The sequence below is a fragment of the Mytilus californianus genome, unplaced genomic scaffold (genome assembly GCF_021869535.1).
Source record: "Mytilus californianus isolate M0D057914Y unplaced genomic scaffold, xbMytCali1.0.p SCAF_5, whole genome shotgun sequence".
NCBI classification, from domain to species: Eukaryota; Metazoa; Mollusca; class Bivalvia; order Mytilida; family Mytilidae; genus Mytilus; species Mytilus californianus.
The window spans coordinates 37,542,130-37,569,511 of NW_026262701.1; the positions used below are offsets into that span (position 1 = coordinate 37,542,130).

Below are 27,382 nucleotides of genomic sequence, written 5' to 3' on the forward strand. Positions count from 1 at the left end.
GATGTCTGTTGGTTGTTTTTGTCGTTTTGTTGTTGTCAAAATAATGGACGTACTTCGGCGCGATTGTCTCATTGAGTGATACGCTACATCTCCTTTTATTAATATTGCTGGTAGATCTAAGTTAGGTTTATTCAATTTTTTTAACACTCGGAGTAATTGGGAATTTTATTGCTTTTTGGGATGCTTTCCCGATAACATATTTATAATCAAACTCGTTAATACTTTTAAGCTCTCTACAGTTGAACTACGTTTAATAAATCAAAATAAAAACATTGTATATTATGAAAGTAATTTATAAGTATACTAGTTCACTTATAAGATTGAATTTTTTCATATACAAACAAATTGTTGGTGTAATCTAGTATGAATAATTTTCTTGTAAAGTCACTATAAAGAAAGACACAGGGTTTAACAACAGCTTCAAACCCTGATTCTACGGCTTTATGACGCTTCTTGGAAATACTAACATGCCAAATGCATTCTGCTGTTTCACAAACAATGTAAAGTGTGTCCTTGTCTATTATGGTCATTCCAATTGGTGGGAATGGAAAAGGTTTATCCTCAAAAGTGAAATGTAGTTGACGATCATCACTATAACAAGCAATATATTTGTTTGTATAATTTGTATAGTATAAGTAAGGACTTGAATAGTAAAGACCATCCTCTTTATGAACCTTCATATTCTGCATATGTTCAATAGATTGTTTGTCTCTTATATTTATGAACTTTAATCCTTTGTTTTTACTGTTCATGCAAACAACAACATAATCGTTCGTGGTTACTGAAATAGCATAACACCAAAAGTCAGTATTTATATATCTTACATCATTGTTTCCCCCTTCCATAACATTATGTAATTCTATTCTTATTGTTTCTGGCACAGTTACGGCAATTATCGATTCATTTATCACGGCAAGATCGTGGGACTCACTCTGAAGATCGATTTCCGAGATAAGCATACAATCCAATATGTGGTATTTGAATAGTTTTTTCTTTGAAAGGAAAAGAATAATATTTCCTTGCATTAAAACACCCCTGCTGATAACTGGCAGAGCTGATAACTCGGTTCGTCTGTCGATTTGAAATATTTGTCTACCAACGGGATCCTCAGATGGCAGTGATCCTGTTTAAAGAGAACATCTTATAATCATTTATAAACGAATAAAAGCAAAGAAACACGTTCTGTTAGATTTGTAAAATATAACAGCTACTAGTATTTCAGTTAATATTATCATTTTTCTATTTTTATACTACCACATAATAATTAAATAGGAAAAAAAAACCGCATTAATTCTATTGATACATTTTAAACTTTTAAAAATGCCCTTACTGAAACTGGAACTAGCTGCATTTGTCATTACCTTTGTTCGTTTTTAGATACACCAACGTTCAGTAAGTAAAGATAAAAAATAATTATATTATTAGTACTCTAATTTGATATTGATAGAAAATGAAGAATATGTCAAGGGGAGTGGGGGATTAAAATTCAAAACCCAAGGAGTAACTTAACACATGTCATTTGAATTTGAACATTTTTCGATTGTCTTTCAAAAATGATCCCTGCTAATAACGGAGTCAATTCAATAACTATATAAAATATGCTTAGTATTGTTCCAGAGTTATTCCACAAACAACATTTTCCAACCGCTAATGACAGACAATTTTGTTATATCTTATCTTTCAAGCATGTATACATAAAGAATGAGCTTTATATCAACAAACGTAAACCAAATGACTTATTTAAATTTTATTAGCTCTTTTTGTGTATTTTTGAGATGGAAGCAATATAATGTAGGAATATTCATTCTAGTAATATACAGTCAAACCTGCACAAGAGACCACATGTATTAAGCAAAAACCTGTGTTATAAGACTATTAATTTTAGGTCCCTCTGTAGTGCATTATATATATATTAGTTCATATAGATTGAACCTGTATCAAAAGACCCCCTGTCTTATGAGACCCCTTTTTTGTTCTCCCGTAAGTGGTCTCTAAAAACAGATTTCACTGTACTTCTACTCTGATTGAAAATATCGACGTCAGAGTTTAAGAAAGCCAAATACGTACAATTGTTGCGATAAAAATGTGACAAACATCAAGCTAAAAGTTCCATTTTATTTTAAAAGGAATGAGCAGCTTGGGTATTTCAACAAACATAATTGATAAAATTCTAGCATGTTCATGGTATGATCAGAACGCAACTCTCTCACTAAAAAGCGTTAAACAAGGAAAATGTGGTATGATTTAGACTACGCGGACTGGTTGAAGAGAAAAAAACTAAGTACAAAATACAATAACACTAGTCACATTTAGTACTGATTATAAATTCGCGTTCATTGTTCATTCATATAAATACTTACTTTTATTTCCTGAAAATGGGTTACCTAAATAAAGAAATAAAAAATCGATAGGTCATGTCAGTTATTGAGTAATTATGAAACAATAATTCTCAACAGTGATGTGATGCACGCATAATATACATGTAAAGTAAATAACATTTATGGTGCCGTACAATTTTTTTCTTTCTTTCATGATGAAAAGTAAAGTGCATTTTAAAGTTTTGTTAGTTTTCAATTAAATCTAAACAATGTCAGAAACTCTTCGAAAAGAAAATAGCACATTATAAATTTCATGCGTCCGAAAAATAACCAAAAATTATGTAAGGTCAACTTTGCATGAAGGAGTTGAAACCTTAGCTTCTTTATAATTTCAAAATTTATAACAGACAATTTTAACATGGTTAATTTGTTATAAATCTTGTCAGTACCGAAGTACTGACTACTGAGATGATGAAACTCTCCGAGACTGATAGTCCAACAGCAGAGGTATCGACCCAGTGCTGTAAAAAATGAAAACAACACGTTATAAATTTCATGCGTCCGAAGCGCTTTTCTGGATTCATCAGGAATTCCAAATCCGAACATTTGAAAGCCAAGGATTTATAAGAACCGAAACAGTTGAAGAGCTATGTAACCAAAAAGGACCTAGATAAAAATAGCCAAATCCATCTAAGGTAAAATTTGCCTGAGGGAGTTGAAACCTTAGCTTCTTTATAATTTCAAAATTTATAAACGGACAATTTTAACAAGATTTGTTATAAATCATGTCAGTATCGTTCGGTACTGCGAAGTTGATGATACCCTCGGGACTGATTGTTGAGAACCGTAATGAAATAAATAAATAACATAACGACATAATCACAACTGTTAGTAATTGTATGCAGAGCTGTTTTTCCAATTTCGACCTGCGATATTTGATACGCTCTCCATGAGAAGACTGTTGATTAAAAACTGTCAAGATAACATTATTATAATAATGAAATAAAAATATTGATTGATTGTTGTTTACCTCCAAGAGGCATATTTTACATGTACATAAGAGATCAAAAACAACTTTTAAGTCGACCAGGGTGAATGACAGTTGATTTAAACAGCAACTGGAAAAAAGAGGTGAAAAAGTAAAAAAATGTTGGCCTGTAACAAGACACGTGGCCCGAGAACACAGTTATTTCGTAGTGCATTTGTTTTAGACAATAAATTCAAATAAAAAAAATCGCACCTGCTCTATCTCAAAATTTGTAAGTTATACACTGTCCACACTAGGGACTATATTTGTAGACACCGAAAATCTAAGGACGATAACTGTGTCCTCGGACCACGTGTGGACCAAAAGAGTTGTTGAAAGGCTTCTACCATTTAAGGTCAAGGCTACTTTTACGTGAAGAGAGCAAAAGGTATGCTTCATAAACGGGTCGATTACATGTCTAAATTTCGTCCTGATGTGGCTACAAATGTATAAAACCTACATAGTCAACAAACGCCCTCTCAGCACGGATGTGACTGCCGAAGGGTAGAAGTAAAAGTCACCATTATGATATACATCAGTAACATAAGCCTAGTTGGCCGATTGGTCTAGGGTATTGGATACAGGGCTGGCGGAGTTGCCATGATATCATCGAAACATGTGTTATCCGATTTTTAAATCTCATAAATCATTTAAGAAGACAAATAATGGTTATAACCAAAATCTGAGGGAATCGCATGAACTCCGGAAGGAGCGAGACCGGATGCGTCGACAAGGTTTTAAGCGTCGCCTGCTATGCATGCATCACCTGCCATGCCGATCCACACTTAAACTTATATTTAGAATGAGGAATATTAATGTGAATAGAATAGAATAGAAATGTTTTCAGACAATTGCATGAGGAGAGGGACTTTGATTGAAAGTTTTCTAACATATTCTTTTAATTCACGTCTGAATCACGTCACCTAGAGTCGATTGTTTAACAGTAACTCTGAAGTCCGGTTTTAATTGCTGATGAAATAATTATATTTTAATAATTTAGGAAGATGTTTCATGCCAAATCACGAGTTGAAAATAAAATTAAAAAAAAAACGACAAAAAGACGATACCCTCATCTCAAAGTCGTGGGTAAAACAAAGTAAATGATACCGAGACACCCATGGGCATGTGCATCAATAGTCTGCACTAAGAGGACGTTGATTTCGGTCAAATAGCTCCTAACGATTTTTAGTATTTATACTTTCTAAAATTTAAGTTGAGCATACCTGATGAAGGAATATCCAGAATAGCGCCACGGTCGCATGAAATTAATAAAGTGATACTTTCATTCTTTCAGACGATCTGCATTATCTCATTTCAATAATGTTTTTTTGTTTTGATACTTTTTGTCACTTTTCGACAAGGTTTCACTCATTTGAGTTCAGGATTTGTTTCCATCTTGTGTCTATTGTTATCTATGAACACCAGATAGAAGACAATTTTTCAAGTTAATGCATCCAGTGAAGGGAGTTGTTGATTCCTCCCCGACTTGGTAAAACCCAAGACTTTAATCTAAAGATTAGAAGATACAGTTTTATTGCCAATGAGATAACTATCCGTGAAGCAAAGGACAAAGATATGAATAATTACAGGTCACAATACAGCCTTCAATAACGAGCAAAACCGATATCATAAGAAAAAGAAAGAAAGCCAACGGCCAACGGTACTATACTATAAAAAAGGACAAACAACAAATTTGAATCAAATATTACAGACAGCAACCAGCGACAACCACGGACTGCAGGGTTTTCTATAAGAACAGACACACATAATTTGGCGGAGTTTAACATGTTTGTACGCGCTTATCCCTCTCCATACCCAATCTGTTTTTGACATATAAGTTTTTTTGTAAATGTTCGATAAATTAATTTGAAGACTTTGAAATTTTGAAGTTTATGAATTATAACACTATTGTAAGAATTGCTTATGAATAAATATATGAAAAGATTAGGCTGTTTTGATATAGACGACTCAATTAATCAATCTTCTTCACAAAACATTACGTTAACAAAATATAAGACATACTCACCTAACACTGTTATATAGGCTTTCATGTTGGTTGCTCCGAATTCATTACATGCTTCACACATGTATATACCATTGTGCCTGTCCTGTAGCTTTGGAATTTTTAAAATGCGAGTGCCATCTGTATGATTAACTACACGATAATACGTTGGATCGGAGTCATAGATAAGTTGGCCATTGAAGTACCACTCAACTCTCTGTTTTACGTTTTCTGTACGACAAATCAGTTGTACCGTTTCATTTAACTTTCCAGTGGTGTTTGTGATCTCTGCTGTAAATGTTGGCTTATTTCCAGCTATCTTGGCGCTTTGCTTCTTTTCTGAAGTTTTCTCTGTTTTGCTGTCAGCATGAATTTCCTCCTCTTTCTTTAGATCCAGATAAACACTTCTTTCTTCTTCAAAATTGTTTGTATTTTGCCTGTTTGTACTATCTATTTTCAGTTGATTTGAGCTATTGTTTTGAGTAGTTCTGTTATCGAATACGGTTTTGTCATAGGAATCATCGTGTCTACTTTGATTGTTAGTAGGTTGGGGTAATGCTTGGTCATGTTGTGAATTTTCCCTTTCTGAATCCTCGGTTTCTGTTTGTTCGTTGTCATCACTTGATTCTAGAGTATACTTGTTTTGTTCTTGTTGATTTCTTGTTTTGTCTTTATTGAGAAACCCTATTGGCTCTTTACTATCTGGATCCTCTGGTTCTATTTGTTCGTTGTGATCCTTTGTTTCAAAATAATTCTGCATTCTTCCTTGTTGAGCTATTGGTTCTTGGACTTCGGGAAACAGTTGATGAAATTGCGGAAAAGCTGTGAAGTAAAAACTAAATTCTATAAAAGATGTGGTGGACAATAAAAAAAAGACATCTAATGGCATGAAAAGGATGAGCAATCGGTTTTATGCATGATTCAGTAAATCATTTTTTTAATGTCACAGCCTTAATTCCCTCCCTTTGCGAAAGCGGCTTATTAATGGATTTTGATCGGTCGTGAGCAAGATGACTGGTACAACAAGTAAAATAGGAACTGTTTAACCTTCCAAAATCACATGGGTTAATTCACTTGTTTAAGGGTTAGTTTTCATCTTTAGGTTGCTGTATAGTATTTTATGTGCAGTAGAGAAGGTTTTGTGACGTTTACATCACTTTTGTGAGAGAAAACTGGGTTAGAATGACATATAAACAATTGAAAAACATGAAAAATGCCTCCATAATTTCCCTTGTACACAGCTGTCTAATTTTAAATTCATTGTAACCATCTGCATCCTGATTGTACATGTACAAAAACTGTATAACCATTCAATATGACAATAGTCAAGCAATGTGAGTCAGATTACCTTCCGTAAGTCACCTACTGCCAACATTCTGAATATCTTATCTACCAAAGAATTAAATGCAAAATGAAGGTTATATAAATTTGGTCTCGAAATAGACCAAATATGAATCTTTTCACAAAATTTTATTCGTTCAAATGCTTTGGTATATGTATTTATTGAACAGCAACGTAGCCTTTTTGTATTGTGAACGGTAGTAAGTTAATTAGATGTTGTTTGAATACATCGAAAATTTAGAAAGATCTTTAGTAACCGAGGCGGACTAGACGGCAAGCAGAATGAACCTCCATCGCTTGGGAAATATATATCTAATGGAGAACGAGTCATGACTTTTCTTTTGGCAACGGAAATAGTGCTTTATATGTAGTTTTCATAAACGCAAGTGGTTGTGCAGTTATTTTGTAAGACACCTATCAATTTTTATTTTCAAATTAAAACTGTCTAAAATTAATGAAAATTAAAGATATTTTAATATTATAGAAATAAAGATCCACATGATGATGGTGTATTAAAACTTTTGGATGTATGACTTCAAATGTACCACTTCGAACCCTTAATTCAACATATTCCGTGTAAGCAGTAATAATCTACAAAGGAAAGCATGATAAGAATTGAAAGCCCTGAAACATCGTATCAACTGTTCGATGTATACTCAATATACAGGCGCTGAGTTATATAGATCACCAACTGGCATATGATATCAACTGCAATATCGTAAGACATAGGACATAAAAAGTTTCTTTATGAGGTGTTTCATTATAAAACATAATGTTATTTAGGAGAATCAATCCATCATGCTAAAATTTATTTCACACTTACCACGTTTCGTTTCTTCCTCATCCATGATAATATTAATATCAAGTTGCTCATCTGGAGCTCGGATACCAGACAGTGTGACTAATTCATGAATAAATCTTCTTATTTCCTTTTGTAAACAACCAGCCTTTGTCATGATAATTTTCCAAATTGTAGCTAAAATTTCAACATCTTCTGTCGAAAAAGATGTAATCTTAATTGGCATATCAGAGGTGTACTGTTCACACATGACCTCTATAGAATCTACAAGTTTTGCTGTATCCCAGTCCGGTGGTACCTGAATTTGCATAAATACCGGAACTGTCTTAGATCCTGAAACAATGTTAATTGCGACAGTTAATAAAAAAAATCAACAAACCCTAAAAAATCACCCGTACAAAGCAAGACCAAAACAGATGAACAAACAAAACATGAAAAGTTTTGAAATAACGTAAAAAAAGTTGGTACAAACATATTTAAACTAAATATTCTGGAAAATTATGTTATATGACCTAAAGAAAAAGGTTCTTTGACCTATACTAAAATCTTTTAAACCACATTTTTATATTCCAGAAGGGTTGGTTATTGATACATTTATATTTATACAATTAAAACTAAATTTTCTAAAAGATCCATTGAGTAAAGTATTTTAATTTACAGGATGTTCTCTAAAAGGCCATGATCCTGAATACTGACCACCAGTGTCACTGTTGTTTAAGTGTGTACTCTCTATAACTGTTCGAACAGTTGCATTACCACATACATTTACTATAATGTCGTCTACCACTGAACATAAGCAACCTAGATATTGAAGTAATAAATGAATGAATATAAGTATTATATTATACATAAAAAACTTTCATAGAAATATCTTCATTTGTCAAACTCAGCACCGAATAAGATTGTAGCGCATTAATTAAAGTTATAGTGATAAATTTTGTTTCTATGTATTATTTCGATAGGCACAAAGACATGAAATGCGTCAGTTGTTTTCAAAATTTGTTCAACAGAGTGACACATTCCATTTTTAGTCAACACTGGACGGTCAACAAACAACAAACAATAGATTAATCAATCAATTAGTCGCAAGTTCATCACCGCAATATATTGTAAATTTTCATTTAGGTTTTATTTCTTGGTTTCTTTTTTTTATTCATAATAAAGTGATACTGTAATGATTTACAGTAGACTCAAGTAAAATAATAAATTTTGTAAAAGGTTTCTGGTGCTGCAACTAAATGATTTCCTTAATGCTTTTAGATTTATAACTGACGAAAAAAGGTAAGCAAAGAGGAGATGAATAAAACAATTCGTAATTGGTCAAGTAATTATTAGGCGTTGACAGGGAATTTGTGCATACCAACGTATCAAGCAAAAACATACAGGATTATCTTAGAATACACGTTATAAGAAAGAAATTGCTTTCCGAGGTGTAAACAGGGAAAAACTGGTAACGTACGCTCACACGTACTTGTATGATAGATCACTGTATAACATTAATATTTGCTGCACTAAGATCACTGAATTACAATAACATTTTCTGTACTAAACAAAGTTACCAAACATGTCAAAGTCACAAAATTAATTACTAATCTTAAAATATGTACCGATATAACATGTTACTTTTATTATTCTTCCCTTAGTTTATTTATTTTGTATTCAAAATTATTTATTTTGTAAAAATATTTCCTTTCTCTATTGGTACTGTACAGGTATACCTAACAACACAATTATTTTCATTTACCTGTGTTTAAAGTTATTGCAAATGGATGGTATTTTTGTTCGAGCATATTGTTTTTCTTTAATTGTTTAACATTTCTTACCGATATAACATGTTACTTTTATTATTCTTCCCTTAGTTTATTTATTTTGTATTTACATTGTGTCATAGGTCAAATTTATTTGTTCGGTGTATGTTCAACGGTGTTAATATGTCCTTTGATTGAGTTAAGCTATTTCAATTGATATTTTATAGTGTGTCTTTCTATGTTGTGATGTTACACTATTGTTTCAGAAAAAGGGTGAAGGTTTGGTACCATTAAAACGTTTAAACCCGCTGCATTTGTTTGCACCTGTCCTAAGTCAGGAATCTGATGTTCAGTAGTTGTCGTTTGTTGATGTGGTTCATAAGTGTTTCTCGTTTCTCGTTTTTTATATAGATTAGACCGTTGGTTTTCCCGTTTGAATGGTTTTACACTAGTAATTTTTTGGGGCCCTTTATAGCTTACTGTTCGGTGTGAGCCAAGGCTCCGTGTTGAAGACCGTACTGTGACCTATAATGGTTTACTTTTATAAATTTTGACTTGGATGGAGAGTTGTCTCATTGGCACTCATACCACATCTCCTTATATCTACAGAACACTGTTGACCTATTTTTTTTTTTCAAATTCCCGTTGCAAGTGAGAAAGTGGGACGTTTTTAGTTTAAATAAGACGCAAACAATTGTCATTTCAATTCAAGTATGTTTATCTTTATGTTTTAAAAGCAAATCTCAAATTAAAATGATATGCAACCAATCTTGCAAAGTTTGTAATAATATATGGTACTTCAAAATGTGTTTTTTTTTTTAATTTGTCTTCTACGCACCTACCTTATATTCATATTCTTCTGCTCACTTCATGCAGTACAAATAAGAAATCAAACACAAAAAATATCATTCGAACGGAGGATAAACAAAGCCATGGCAAAAAACGGAAGAACTAACGACGGTCTACTACATAACAAAATTAAAGACTTTAGCAACAGAAATCCCAACAAAAAAAAGAGCAGTAGTTTACAGATGTTCAAATTTCACCAATCACTTAAGAAGACAAATCAAGGTAACAAACAAAAACCGAGGAAAAACTGTTGTGTTTCTCATGGCCATTAAAATCAACTTAGTGATGAACGAAGGAAGATATAAAACGAGATAATGGCTACGGCTACTGGATCATATCCGCAGTCGTCTGTGACACAAATATTCCATAAGGGTCATGAAGATACTGAAGGAAATAACAACGAACACATGAACATTCCTTAATTTCATTACTGCTTAAACATGTATATAACTTCTATTTTGTTTTATATAATACAAATATTAAAATAAAAGTAAAAATGTAAAACGCATTGGACATAGTGTTGTTATACATGCGATAAAATACAATTAATTACTCGACTTGTTATAATGTTTCCCGATACCTTGCTGGTATCACTGTTCATGAGTTGCTTAAAAATCAATAATCTATTGAGTTGACAAAATCATTTTCAATGTGAAACAGAAGAACATAATAATCCTATTTATGTGTAGCAAAATTCTAGCAATCCTCAATATGGAGAATATATTGCCCAGTTAACACGATATTCTAGGGCTTGGGTTTCCTATCATTATTTACTTGAAAGGGTTTTTTTTGCTTACAATGACGCTGTTGCATCAAGGGTTCCAAGGGAGACAGTCGAAGTCTCCCAACTGAAAGTTTGCGGACGCCATCATGGTTTGATTGACAGTTATGAAATATAAGTTTTCACAGATTATCACAGATATCTTCCATATGTCTTACCCCAAATCCAGTCCTCTTATCCTTGATTGTGACTTACAGAATGCGACTTAACAATGAGTCTAATCTACATTTCCAACATGACGGTTGCTTTGTGTGGAGCAGAAAATGTTTACCCTTCCGGGAAATATTGGGTTCATCTCGGTTTTTGGTGGGGTTCGTATTGTACAATCTTTGGTATTCTGTGTAATGGTTTATTATTGTTTGTCTTTTCGTCGTTTTTATTTCAGCCTTTCTATTGTCTGTCTGTCTATTTGATTGTCCGTTTGGTACCTGTCTATCTTTTCACTTACAAAAGTCAATGCTATAAGGTTTTTTTTTCTCGAGAAATCATAATTTGAAACTCATTATCATATCTTATATGCGAAATCTAAAACTGAAATATTTTCATATTATTATTGACTTTTGACTTAAGTCAGTTCCAAGTCAATATATTAAAAAAAATGTGGTATGATTGCTTATGAGACAACTGTCCATTAAAGTTCAAATGACGAATGCAAAAGCAGTTATAGTTCACTGTACGGCCTTCAACAATAAGAAAAAACGTATACCAAATAGTCGGCTAAAAGAGGTCTCGACATGGAAATATTTTCAGCTAAGATATGGTACAAAATGTGTTGTCTGCAAGGAAACGAACTTTATCATGATAATTTAACGTAACCACTTAAAGGTGAAAAGGGTCGTTGTGAAAAATTTTAACGTCGTAGCCCCAGATCAGTAATTCTAAGAAATCGAACAACCATTTTACAGATGAAGTATTTTCGACATACACAGACGTGAAGACCAATTGTGATACGGAACACCTGATTTCACTCTCGGGTTTTTGTGAGGTTCGTGTTGCTCAGTCTTCAGTTTTTCTATGTGATGTTAAGCTCTTGCTGTTTGTCCTGTCGTCGTTTTTTTTTTAATTATGATTTTTAGATGCCTGCTAGGTATCTTCTTTCTCTCTTTCAATCTTTACTTAACTCTATCGTCTAGGACGATACAGAAAGATGTCATCATCCGATAGCCGCCGATTATTTATACAGTCTTACATATACAATTTGTTGGTCTTTTTCTTTTTTAGCCATGGCGTTGTCAGTTTATTTTTGACTTGTGAGTTTGAATGTCGTTTTAGTATCCTTTGCCTCTCTTTTCGAAATGTTGTTTAGTTAACCATTAGTAAACACATTATATAACGAATTATCTATCTTGTTGACCTTATAATTTAAGGTATTTGACATTCATTGCGTTAGATGTCAAAAATACAGAACTCCAAGAAAATTCAAAACGGAAAGTCCTTTATCAAATGGCAAAATCAAAATGCCAAACCTTCCTTTTCGATATGGTTTATCAATAAGAAAAAACAACGTAATAAATATCATAGATATGAACCATTTAAATATGGAATAGATATATAATGTTTTTCAATTAGCTTCAGAACTTTCTTTTCTAAATTTTAAAGCTTTCAAGCTGTGTCTACCATTTTAGACAACGTAGTCCATTCTTGCTGGATTAATGAGGGGTTGATGTTGTTCAATCGCAAAGCCTGTATTAGCCTATTGTTTGTTTTTGTGTCGTTTTCACTAGGCCATAATGCTTACTGTCCGTCTGCCACTAATGCATTTCGATTGGTTTTTTGTTATTACTTTTGTATTTTTGAAATACTTGAACACCAACCGTTTATGTTTGGCTTTCAAATATTTGATGACGAAAACGTATCTCTGAGGAGAAATAAAATTTTGATAAACGCTATCAATTCTGTGTATACTTATTTCTGATTTCATAGTTTTTCAGTAGTATTACTAAATGGTCGTTAGCAATTCAATCGGCCATTTGGCAACGCTAATGTATTTACGTTAACATAACCTTGTCGCTTTGATAATTCCTTTTTTCGTAATTATTCATTGGTCATTTACAAATTACTGACGTGGTTTGAAACGATCTTCAGCAGATTATATTTACAACAAAATTATAACAATCGATTTTTCCATTCATTTACTTCCAAGTATGCAGCTGGCATATTTTCTAAAGAGAATGCTTTATTCCACAATGATTAGGACCATTAAGTATACTTAAATTTTGTCCTTGATATCTAAATGACGTATTTGATGAAAAGTATATCAACATTAAAAACTAAAGGACAAAGAGTCATATCTTTCTTACGCTTTGACAACTAATTATTCAACATCCAAAATTTCTTCCATTTACGAAGAAAAATAATGTTTACTTAAGGCCAATACACTGTGCCACGGAATGCGACAATCAAAATACTATAATTCCCTTTTTGTAGAAAAATATATATAAAGTATGCCACAATCGACTTTTTCCCCACCGATGATTACTTCTACATTATCAAAAATTTGTACATATCACAAAGTCGAATATTTAAAAATGACATTGGTGTGAAATATACCAATTTGTTTTATAGTTATTTATGTTCATGGGGAAATGTCATTATCTTATATATATACACACAATTTCAAAGTTAATTGTTTAGATTCGTAACTTCGTTCATAAATGTTTTATTTACCAAAAATATATGAACTTTGAGATTAGGATTTGGCGATTTTGGCCAAAAAAAAAATATAGAGCAAAAAAGGGATTTTGGAAAATGATACTTTAGTTGTGAAAATCTTTACAGATTTCCATATTAGATATGAGGTGGATTTGTTACAAGAGTGATTTTCACTAGTAAGATTTAAACAAATGTCTTCTCAGATCTAAAATATTTTCACCATTTAAACCTATGTTGCCCCATTTATTTAATATTGTTGCGTATTTTCATTCAACATTCTTAAGGTATGTTATTTTCAGGAGTACCGAAGATCACCCCTGGTTTATGCTGGGGTTTGTGTTCTTAGTTTTTAGTTTTCTATGTTGTGTTTTGTATACAGCTTGAAACTAAGTATATGTGTTCATAATGATGTGAAAATGAAAAAAAACAACCCGCGAAAGTAGGAATCAAACATATTTCGTGGTTCCCTGAACATGGAAATGAGATAGTGGGAGCGGTGTGTTCACGTTTATCCAACATAGACTAAACCAACATTTAGGATTAGGGGGTCCTTTTAAGGGCTGACATCTTGATATTAACCTGTAATTCACCAGTTTCAATATGTTACTAAAATCCTGTAAAAAGCGGTATTTTTTAAAAAATTATTGTAAAATGTTAACAAAATATATTTTTTTCAATAATTGATTTTCATTTTATTTTTAAAAAGTTTCTCAATATTTAAAAGTCGATATAATCTAGCACAGTAATGTAAATTTTAATTTTACTTTTTATTCATATTGTTGTCCCTATTTTCGATAATAGTGTATTATTTATTACATTGTTGCGATCTTGAATAAAAAATTACATGTAACGTACATAAAACTTCGTTATTGCGCAACGTTTTAAATTTGGATATCTACATGTAACACAAATACAAAAATATATCAAGTAATATAATGAATTACGAAAATGAGGTACAGTCAGTGAACATTTCGATTTTTCATGTTATTTTCAATAAACATTCATTTTGAGATTATTTCTTGATAAATTTTTATGAAATTTTCACAGTCGAATGAGAAATGTTTGCATTTTCCTTGTTTATTTATGGAATCTTTTTGTTGAATAACTTTTTAATTTTGTAATTCAAACACGGATAAAAATAATTGCGTAACATTTTCTGGTTATATTCAACCAAAAATATATGAAAAACCAATTATTGTAAAAAAAAAAAAATGTTTTGTTAATGTTTTGATATACTTTTAATAGAAAGTGATAGATAGAAAAAAATTCAGAGAGATAAAAGAATATGCGAACAGTGTGATTTAAAAGATCTTGGAGATGAATTTCATGATGTAGTGAGTAAATTTATGGCTATAGAAATAAAAAAGAAAATGATAAAAAGTATATTGATTATCCAAATATAATCAAATTTAAAGAAGTTATGAATATGACAAAATAATCATATTTAAAAAGACTATGTTTATTTATAAGGCAGATTAATTCATATGTGTGTTCTCCTGACTAAATTCAATCTAGATATTTTGTAAATAGTGTACATATCATGTTTTCTTTTAATTTATATCTGTGCTATTTATAACATGTAATATACCCATCACACTAGGACCACGATCCCGCTACGATCTCAGAAATTATGAAAAACATTTTGGAAGTCGTAGTTAGATCGTGGTGGTCGTGGTAAGGACGTGCCACGGTCTTCATGATCGTGGAGGTCCACGACCAACTTTGGACATGCTCAAAACATTCGTAATGCAGTAGTGACCAAAACTAGTCGTAATAGAAGCTTAAGAAAGGTCGTAGTAAGGACGTAGTAAGATCTGGATTGGCGTAGAAGCATCCAATTGGAAATTGTGGTGCAATCGGGAAGCCAATGGAAAAAGATTTCGCAGCGACCTTACTACGATTTCACTGCGACTATTCCAATTTCACTACGTCTTTATTACGCTTCTACTACGATATTGATACAATTATACTACGATTAGGAAGACAATAGTACGCTGCTACTAAGCGCTTGCCGTCCTTAGTACGACCTTACTACGATACTTCTACGTCCTAGCCACGATAATAGCACGACCTCATTCTGTTGATATAAAAAAAAAACGGATGCATCAAATTCTACCCGTAGTTCAACCATGGACACACATTAGCAAAACCTACTTCTGCAATGTTTAATTCAGCTGCACTGTATCGATTTGGCTTATCAGGCTACACTTTTAGTTATAGAAGAAGGAGAATACATACTAGACAGCCTAGGTTCTGTTGGATGCGCCATCGACTTTCTGTTGAAAGAAGACTCCAGTTTGTGCATTACGACCGACTTATGAAAGAATTAAGGATGGAGGATCAACAGTCATTCTTTGATTTTTTAAGGACGCCTCAAGAAATGTTTGATGGACTTTTGAACAGAGTAAGTCCTCGAATTCAAAAGATAGACACCCGATTCAGAAAGGCACTAGATCCTGGTCTGAGAATTGCTATTACCTTAGGGCACTTAACTTCTGGCGATAGGTAGTCAACCCTTCAGTACGGTTTAAGAGTCACTCACAATACTACAAGTACTTTTATTCCTGATGTTTACCAAACAATTATACAGGAATAAAAAGATGAATTCATATCCTGTCCAACAAAACCAAAAGATTTTCAGAGAAGATGGAACGTGCCATACGCTTGTGGCACATTCGATGGAAAGCTATTAGAAGGCCACATTAAAGCGGATCCTTGTTTCATAACTTTCAAGGTTTATTTTCATTAGTGCTCCTTGCCTTGGTGGATGCAGACTACAATTTTTTATAGATAGATATAGGAAGATATTGTTCAATGTCGGACGCCCAGATTTACAACGCGACAGAATTAACGGATTTCCAGAAATAGATCCCTTACCTAATGACGACCTGAATATGACATACTTCATCTTGGGTGACGACGCATTTGGGTTGAGAACTTATTTGATGAAACCATATTCTAGAGCGTAATGACAACGTAGTGGAAACGTAGTGGAGTCGTGGTTCGATCATAGTAGACTCGTATTGAGATCGTAATGCGATCGGGAAGGTCTTGGTAGAAGCGTAAAGAGATCTTGTAAGTCGTGGTAAGGTCTTATTAGACGTAACAAAAGCGTGACAAGATCGTAACTAGAACGAGTTACTATCGCAGCGGAATCGTAGCAGGATCTTATCAGTATCGTTGTGGTATGAAGTTGAAAACTATGAAATATTGAATATTCAAGCCGACCATACCACGATCTCGCCGCGATCTTTTTTATTGATCGTAGTGGGATCTTCATGGGATCTTCATGGTCTTGGTCTAGTGTGACGGGGGATTAACTTCTACGTACAATCGTATTGACAAAGGTTTATTAGAATAAAGATATATATATGAAAGAGGATACAATTTATGCCTATGTTTTGGACTTAACAGTGAATACAAGTATTTAATTCATTTAAAATATATATCTTTAAAAAATACCCCTTTTTACAAGATTTTAGTTAAGGACTGATACAGGTGAATCACAGGTAAATATCAAGATGCCAATCCTATAGAAACCCCCTAATCCTTAATGTTGGTTTAGTCTAATTATCAAATGTTGGATAAACGTGAATAAACCGTGCGAGCGGAGTGTCCTTTCCTATGGACAAATATTGTTCTCTATAAAACCGTTAGACTTAATACATTTTTCTGTTAAACCGATTCATTTATTTAAATTAAAATTATTTAAGGTCTTGCAAAATTTTCATCCCATCATATTTATTTTGCCTAGGAACGTATAGGGATACAACCTCAATACCTTTCACATTATTATAGATACTAGTAGGTCAATGACAATAATTATTTTAGAAACCAGAATGACATCAGTGCTATTATTAGTCTTGTATTTTCTGAAAAGCCGATTTGTTCTTTAATAATCCGTCATTTGTCTTTAATATTTCAAAGTAGAATATTGATTGAAGCTGTTATATAATCTTTTCTATAAACAAAACCATGGTAAAATATTAATATTCGTAAAAAACAAGATCTTGCTTTTCCTAGCTTTGTATCAACTTTTGTGTATATTAAGAATTGGCAAAGTATTAGCACAACTAAATATCAACCTAAAATTTGCTATAAACCAAACTCCTTTTTTTACTTTTTTCTTTAGTTGCTGTGGACAATGTTTCAAATAAAGAAGAAATATAGATTGAAAACTGCAGTAGGTCAGCCCTTTTTTCACTTTCGTTAAGTATGGGCATATACGACTTAAACTGATTTAGTAAAACTTTATTCTTGGCTTCATTGATATTCTTGACTTCACAAATTTTCGAATAAATTTAGCAAATTTAGATTAGTATTAAAAAATTTATTTTCGTAGGCCAAATAGCGGACCTAAATTCCCATTTTCCTTTACAATAAAACTATTAACTTGAAAAAATGGAAGATGTGTTTGTATGCTTCTTTGTACTATCAACGAAAGTACTATGCTATCCAAGATATATGCAACACAAAACTATAAAAGGATTCAGGATGACGATTGATTTTGATCGCATAGTATTGGATATTTTTTAAATTTTATTATTGTGGCCATTGCATTGCTGTTGTAATATATATTTTAAATGTTTTATACGTGGATACCAAATTGCAGTTTCTCTTTGCAACATTAGACAGAGACATTTGATTAAAAAACTTGGAATCCTAAAATAACAATAACGAAATTGATGAGCTTTGAAAACCAAGAATTCCAAAAAGTTGTGCCAGATGTTATTAATACATATTGAAGAGTTGATTATTATTTTTCATGATAGCGCATATTTAGAGTTAGTGTTATGTTAGTAGAACCACATTATGTTTAATTAAATACCTATCTTCTGCATTACGTCCCTGCAGGTTTGATGCAATTCATATCTTGGATTCTCTTCTGTAATACTCTCCAACAATTCTTCATATTTACTAAGATCTTTTCTGTGATTTTTCTAGTCAAAGTATTAAAATATAAACAAACAGATAATTATTCGCATACTTCAAATAATGTCTCGTATTTTGAAATATTAGCCCTTGGTAGCATGCTGTCACTTTAACAATCGACAAAAAGGGGAGAAGATAGCAAACGAGCAATCTATAACCATAGGTCAAAGAAGGACAAAAACCCACACCCAACTAATGATGCAGTAAATCAACTTCATCAGAATACGAAGATAAACTCAAGTGCACTAGAGGGTAGATAGTTCCTGTTTCCGTTATTGAAAAACAGCAACAGTAGGTGATGCTGCCAACTATTACCGATCTGCCTAGATTCAAGCATTACAACACTATTGAAATGTTTTAAAAACTGATTCGACCATATAACAATATTTAGTTTGGTGCATGTAAATCACAACTATGATGCAGCAATCCAACAATAATTACCAGAGCACGATGAATATCTCCACACATAAATTAAACTTTTCTATTATCACACTATAGAGCTTCGTAGCATAAAGATAATTTGAAATTCAACAGGAATGGCTAGATTCTGGATATCGAAAATAAATCCCAAATTTGGGTGCAACAACAATATCAACAGTTTGATATATGCAGACTCAGGATATTTCTACTATTTTTTTACATCTAGAAAAACATGCGTGATAGACTCACTTATTCAATAAAAATGGTAGTTTCTTCCAATTGTCTTCCGATTTTGAATATTTACAAAAACTGCGGAATTCAATTAAATTTATTGATGATGAGACTTTATGAAACATGTTCGGAGTGTTGTTCTCATTTTTGGTTTTCAAAATCAACAGTATCCTACCGACAACTTTAATTACCTTTGCTAGCTTCCTGAAGTATCATATATTTTTACCTTGTTTTTCAAATTATGTGACGTTTTGTTTTCCCTTGTTCAAGTAAGTTGTCATCTTGTCGGTATATGCACAGTGGAAAATTTTTGTTTTGTATTTTATAAGGACATATGTAAATATAAGTAAAAACATGAGTTGGGATTTGCACGTATAGCAGGTTAAACACCATCATACATATTATGTTATGTCGGTATTGGGATATATGGACCATGTGCTATCTTTGTGTGTACGTCTGTTATTTCATTTGAGTTGGTTGATATTGTGATGTTTTGAAGATTACTACTTTCCCTTTTTATCATTCATTTTATGCTCACCTCAAACATAACAAATGTGTCTCTCTGGTATGTACGGTATAACATTACCTGAAACATAACTCATTCATCTCTTCAGTTTTCACGACATAACCTTACCTCAAACACAACACATTTTTCTCTCCAGTATTCACGGCATAAACTTTCTTCCATATATTCGCTACCTAACATTGTAAACTTTCTCTTTATTTCATTTACTTTATTTTTCACTGATTCATTATATGTTTGTCCAACCAGGTTTGATAATCCTTCAACGGAACCAGATATAGAGTTCCAGTAAGAATTGTACGTATTGTCATCTATCGAACGCAAGTCTGTAAGGTGAAAAAGTGCATTTCGCGCTTTAACGATCTGTTCTAACCAATTATACACTCCCCTTTCATGTGGAATATTCTCACATTTTGTTAATATGACATTGGCTAAAGTTATATCTAGGACGGATACATTGATACATTGTATTGGGATTAAGTGACAAATACATGTTTGCACTAATCTTTTGCCAGATCTTTTTGTATGAGAATTGTCCAGTTTGTCATGATTGGATTTAAATAGAATTTTAAATTGATCTTTAGATAATATTTTTGAAAACTTCCTTCTTCCATTTTGTCCACACATACAGCAGCTCATAGTCTCATACAAATGAAATATGTTGTGCTTATTTTTTTCGAGATACTCCTGAAACGTTTCTCCATTCGATAGTATATTTGTCAGTATATATTTTCGTATAACTTCTGGGGGCACTTCCATTAAAAGAGCTACAAGACGATAAAAATTAATTTCGTTGTTTTCTGTTGTAGACTGTGATGCCATATTGTATTACCTTTTGTTGTATGAATCCATCAAAAATCTGAAATATATCGTTAATAATAATGAAAAGGCAAAAATGTATATAAAAAACAAAATTTTATTATAAGTGAACAGAGTAAAATGCATCATTATTTTTTACTACCCATATATCTTGTAATACATGTTCGTGCACCTCCTGTAATATGCAAATCTTCAAAAAGGTCAAACTGAAAAACATTCATTCTTTGACAATCAAAGAGAGGCGAAAGAAACCAAAGAGATATTCACTCATAAGTCGAAAACAAACTGACAACGCAATGACTTAAAACGAAAAACAACGAACAGACAAACAACATTCTACAAAACACAACATAGAAAACTAAACACTGAGCAACACGAACCCCTCCAAAAATCAGGGTGATCTCAGATGCTCTGGAAGGGTATTTTCAAGAGTTGGTTCAATTTTCATCATATTGACAGTGTATTACAACAAACAGAATATGTTTAATGGATATGCAAAGAAATATGTACATACCAATGAAAGCTGTCAAAAACCTTTATAGGAAGAATTTCCATTTTCTTTTAAAGTGATTGCAGGGTTTAGAAAGTAATTTTTATGATGCATATTTCTTTTCGTGGTCCGAGTTTTGCTATCTTTTCAGTCCATTTTAATTTCACCAGTTCTTCAAAGTTAGAATTAGGTTTTGGATTTTCAAATGAATTGGCATCGAGCATGACTGAACAGACGGTTATGAATTTATGGACTAATATAAATTGCATATCTTATAAAAATATTATACTTTAAATAACAATAAGGGACCAAGTAAATAATATATCAAATGCATTTGGTATTGACATGCATGAAAGAAACGGATGGATTATGAAATAGGATCTGACAATTCTCCATATTCATAAAAGAGGGTCTGGAAGGAGTTTACAGAGAATAATCAGTCAAATACTATAGAAAAATGTGCCAGATAATTAAAGAATAGAAAAAAGGCACAAATTAAACGATAGAGAATAATGAGATAAGTTATAGATAATGCCTATTTTAAGGTTTTTCTTGTCGTATAACACACCGAAGGGTGTCAGGATTGATCAAATGAAAGACCGACCGTAGGTAGGTCTTTCTATAGGTAATCCTGACACCCAGATGTGTGTTATACGACAAGAAAAACCATAAGATATCCATTATCTGACTTGTATACCGTCAAAAATATTATTTTCTGCAAAAAGAAAATAATTTTTTCAACAATTTTTAAAGAACTATTCAAAATAATTGTTTTTTCCTCAGTTGTCTTGTCTGGTATTTTAAAAACTGAGAATCAGGATTAAATATTATACACCCACCCCAATTATAAAGTACGTGACTGTAATTCTTTAGAAAATAGGAATATTTGGTCATCTGAACAATTGATAGAGTAAAAGGTATACATAGATGTAAAATGATAAGAACTGGAACGAAGAGAGCACATAATCGTGATACATGTACATGTAATACGACAAACGAATATGAATAGGTCAAAGTATGATTTTCAATACAATGTGAATAAAATCTTACACACGAATGTGTTAAATTTGGCTTGTATTATAAGTGTGATGAAAAAATTTGCAATATTAAAATCATCTCACTTAATGTCCATTATTGTAGCGATAAATCAACAAAACTTCACATTATTTGTTTCGAAAGTTAAAATGTGCGTCAACGACGATTTTTGGTTTTTCAGTCTAATAAAAGGAAAAAAGGATTGTTTCTGCTTTAAACATACGTAAAATTAAAAAGTGAAATCCCATTTGGCAACAACACACAATAACTACCAAACGATTTAAATGTTTAAGTAAATTATAGTTTGCATTTTAAGTAGGGAAAATAATGACCTTACACAGGTCATTATTTATGCCTTAAAGCAAATTTCAATAAACTTGGTATCGTCCGGGTTGATTCTTCAAAAGAATGCCCTATTGTTCTGAAAGAAAATAACTCCGTATAGGTATATAACAAAATATAAAGTATAGAAAATATGAGCAAAATTAATAAAGAATAGAAAACATTGGTCTAAAACATAAAAGAATACAGAAATGACGACCCCCATCCAAACCCTCATTAATGTGAAATATTACCTGTTAAATGATGAAAACATAATTAAGCAATATGCCGTTACAAATAATTTATTCATGAAAAAACACAAAGAATGTTTTACGTCAATATAATGTTAGCTAAACCGACTTTAAATGCATGATCATGACAAATTCATCAATAACGTTAAAGTAACCAAATTTTTCAAAACAAAATTTATGAAAAACCGTGTTCAATTGAATTTTGCTCTGATATTTTAACCATTCTAAATTCAAATTTCTTACCAGTCTATGTACATTTGCTATTTTTTCATAAAACAGCCGTCCTTCAAAACAAAACTGAATATATTAAAAGAAAAACATCTTCCATTTAAAACAAGATTCGATAAAGGCTACAGTTGTTTACCGATGTTCAAAATCTATATTCAGAATTTCAAATTATTTGTTTAACGAAAATTCATAGACAACGTTCATTGTTTTTTTTTTTACATCTCGTTTGGTCATATAGCTCCTCACGTAGTTTTCATATCCAGAAATCAACGCCACTTTGCTTATTTGAATATTATACGAAAGAAATCGGATACGGGTCACGGAAATTATATTGAAATGATAGGGAATTTTGAAAAGAATGTCTGTTTTAACTTTAATTTAAGTGATAGACAAATTGCGGGGACAGAAAACAAATATACACAACAATATACACCATTTAAACGAAACATAATGACTGTCGTTGCGAAAATCAAGGTTTCTGTGCTATTTTAATAATCGAAGCGAGAGGCTTTTAACATTGCAGTATAAAATACAGGCTAAAATGGCTGAAACGTCACATTTGCAAACTTCGTGTTGAAAATTGGCTAACAAGGTCATTACAAAAACAGGTTGCCGGGATGAAACTTGAAAGTTGAATGTCCAAAGAATAAGCAAGTCCAAACCTTATATGTGTAGTCGTTGAACTCTAGGTTCCCACGTAAAGTTAAAATGCCCCTATTTCGAGAAAAATAAACTCACGAAAACACGAAAAATTCACTAAATTCGCGTTTATTGTTTTGATTTTGACCGCCTGACAACTTTACGGAAATATCAGAGTGATTATAAACAAGGATTCTGTTACGGGCAACTTATAATATCCGTGTTTTAAAGATTTTAATGATATCAAGCCCGTCCAGTTCAATCTATTATCACGTGGTACAATTCTCATTTACATATTATGAATATTAATTAGCAAAAGTACTACTAATTTCTGGCTATGTAGTACTTATTCCAACTCGGCTTTCAAATTATTGATCACGGGTTTCCTGGTCAAGGTAAATCCATAAAAAGCGTTTTGGACGGACTAAGATTATACAGTGTTTCACACGCTATATCCGGAAATCGAGCAAACTTTAGCAGCCTCTTGTCCATGAACTACACAGTTTTTTTTCTATATATTCTGTTTGTAAATATTGTCTTATATTATCTTTAAAATCAAATAAAACGGGGTAACCTGCAATTAAAAAAAACACACATTAAAAGGACGATCTGTTCAGGTTGTAATCCACGCCAGGACTTAAATTGATCCAATTGGCCTGTCAATTTTTCTAATGGACTGCCTTGTGTCTGTCATGGGATTGTCTACGTATAAATCAATAACTCTTCATTCACAATATATTTATATATAACGGATTACAAATGTGTCGAGTTTTGTGATTGGATAACAACACAGAGATGTCAGTATATATTCAGGAAACTGTCAGGGTATATACGACGTTTTTTACCCCATTTTGGAACCTCAACAACGTCATCATAACAAACGATACTATGTGACGTAGTATTAAGCTGTACAGAACATATAAAGAACGTCAGAGGTTCACATAGGGAAAGTAAAGATGTGTATCGGTCAATAATACGTTTTTAATTTAAAATCACGCAATTTACAATCAAATACTTAATTAATGTCTTAAAGTGTTATTACAAATTATTGTATAAACGATAGAATTATTTTCACAGCAAATCACAAAAATCCTCTCGTGTGCGGCAATTATATATACTACATGGTGAATGTTTAACAAATATCTGGGACTGGAAAAAAACATCAAGGCAGGGGTAATCCGTAATATATGTGTAATTCAGGTTTCAGACAGGGTATATAATGTGACATTCCTGGCTTAGGGTTTATATCCCCTTCGCCTTCGGCTCAGGGCATATAAACTATAAACCGGGAATGTCACATTATATACCCTGTCTGAGACCTGAATAACATATAATATCAACAAAATGTGTTTGTGAAAGTTATCTGATAATTAACCTTTATTCAGGATTTTACAATCAACAAAATTTAATATCGTTATCATTCTAACACATAATTTAAATACGCGACACTTTTTTAAAGTAAATAAATACATACACATATTGTATATCAACAGCGACGAACATAGCAAAAGCTGAAAAAGTTGGGTCAATTATGACGGATTTTATTAGATTGTGAGTACCATACTATTTTTTCATTCCTCTCGTGTACTTGTAGATGCATCGAACTATGGAGACCACATATGTATGGATGTTTACTGTTCCATGTACATAATTGAACGCATTGCGAATATCTATTTTTTCCTCCACACTGTTGTCAATTTCCTAATTATGCTGGACAATCCATTGTCTTATCAGTACTCACATTGGTAACCTTGTGTTTGCTCGCTTTTTCCAATTTGTTCGTGTAGATAATACCTTCTTCTATCAATCTGTTTCCAGCTAAATGTATATATTGTTTACCTTGTCGACGTACCCGGTCTCGCTCCCTATGGAGCTCTTTCAATTCCCTCAGTGTTTGTTCGTTACCTTGTTTTTAAAATGTTTTTTTTTTATTAATTTATGAAAATTGAACACCGATTAACCACTGTTGCCTTAATTCAATTCATACTATCAATCTGTTTCAAGCTTAATGTGTATACTATCACTCCAATCTGTTTCAAGCTTAATGTGCATACTATAAATCTGTTTCCAGCTTTATACTATCACCATTTATACTATCACTATTTACCTTAAAGTTTATACCACCTCTTAGTATATGCCATCGTTTACTAGTACTGATTGAAGCACTGTAGATTTGCATTCCAGTTGGCAATTTTGAGAGAAAGCTTAAAAAAGTAATATCTCATTACTGTTAATTTGATAATCAAATAACCATAAAATACTTATAATTGTTAAGTTAGTTATCTCGAATAATTCGATTGATTTCCCAAATGTTTGTTTTCGTTCATTTCATTTGTGATTTTATCTTAATTTGTTTCAATCTTTAAAATTAAACTCATCAATTTTGACAAGAAAAGTTATGAATTTTCATTGTGGATCTAATTATACCATACAATCTTGTTGCAGACCGACAACATATGGAGAAACACATAGAATAATGAAAATTAACTTTCAAGAATCGGATTATGTGTGAAATATTGTAAAACCAGTACTATGTCTTTTTACCTCAGTTTTTAACTGTAGTGCATGCACATTGATTATACTAGAAGATTCCCGCGAAATCGCGGTACAATTGGGCAAGTGTTGAAACAAAAAGTTTTTAAACTTAGTGGTCAGTTCGTCGACTGAGCATGCGCGAAAGCGTATAAGACACGGATCGATAACGGTCTTCGAATTTGAATATTTTCTCAAAAATTGTCGTTTTCTGTGGAAAAAAGATTGTTTAAAAGACAAATTTAGGAAGTACAAAACACTACATTTATACGTCATATCACAAATATTTCCAACTTTGTATGGTTTCAGAGGAGTTGCGGCACAATGAAATCTGTCTCTTCCTTTAGTAGTATAGATTTAAAACTTTTGTTAAACATATCCTGTCATTTACATAAAATTCAATATAAACAGTATCACGTATAAGTAATCAGGAACAGAAATATAATTATGAAATACTAAAAAAAATCATTTCACAATAAAATTTTTCAACAAATATAGATTTGATTAATGTTTCCTACCTTAATTCAGTATTATTAAAAATATATCAAATATATGCTTTCAAATTCCAAACACCGTTTAAAACCTTCTCCAAATTGATCTTTAATGTTATTAAACACCCAGTCTTGTATGTCTTTTGAAAATAAGACTCAATAGAGAGAAAGGGCATATCAGATATCCTTTTTGTATTGCATTGGCCAGTTAAAGAAATGTATGAGACTAGGAAAATCTTTACATTAGCATTTGAATTAAAGAAGACTGTTGATACTTCAAAAGGGGTGATGATATAATCCTACTCACCTACTCAGGAAACTTAAAATGTTGGTAATTTAGTCATAACAGTTAACGGTTAAGTGATCCAGTCAGAGTGACAAATTCACATTTCGTGTTGAATTATTCGTAGTAAATGTTTTGACTTATAACTGAATGAGAAACTGATCTAATCACGAAACTGTTATCAATACCATGTTCCCTGTATAATAATTCTATAGACAAGGAACAGTTATCATATTACTTACAATGTATAGGAACTGAAGGGCATAACTAATGACGGACATTTATCATTGATCGATTAACTATGAAAATGATATCAAGTTTAGATAACCTCTGTTTATAGATATGACACCTAACACAACACTATACAAATAAAGGCAACAATAGTATACCGCTGTTCGAAATTCATAAATCGATTGAGAAAAAAAACAAATCCGGGTTACAAACTAAAACTGAGGGAAACACATTAGATATAAGAGGAGAACTACGACACAACAGAAACACAACATTAAAATGTAACACACACAGAAACGAACTATAATATAACAATGGCAATTTTCCTGACTTGGTACAGGACATTTTAAGAAAAAAATGGTGGGTTGAACCTGGTTTTGTGGCTAGCCAAACCTCCCGCTTTTATTGCAATGTTCAATATAATATTAAAATGAGAACA

The 27,382-nt window shown here is 32.1% G+C and overlaps 1 protein-coding gene across 1 annotated transcript; it reads right to left on the reverse strand.

Moving 5' to 3' along the window:
• Positions 1 to 219: 219 nt before the first annotated feature.
• LOC127701830 (uncharacterized) lies at positions 220 to 26,869 on the reverse strand. Its single transcript, XM_052205798.1, has 8 exons — positions 26,737 to 26,869; positions 19,735 to 20,482; positions 18,346 to 18,457; positions 8,184 to 8,288; positions 7,512 to 7,820; positions 5,372 to 6,169; positions 2,361 to 2,384; positions 220 to 1,123 (listed from the first exon to the last, which is right to left on the reverse strand). The coding sequence occupies exons 2-8, from the start codon at positions 20,443 to 20,445 to the stop codon at positions 309 to 311; spliced, it is 2,874 nt and encodes a 957-aa protein (XP_052061758.1). The 5' UTR covers positions 20,446 to 20,482; positions 26,737 to 26,869; the 3' UTR covers positions 220 to 308.
• Between the last annotated feature and the right edge of the window lie 513 nt (positions 26,870 to 27,382).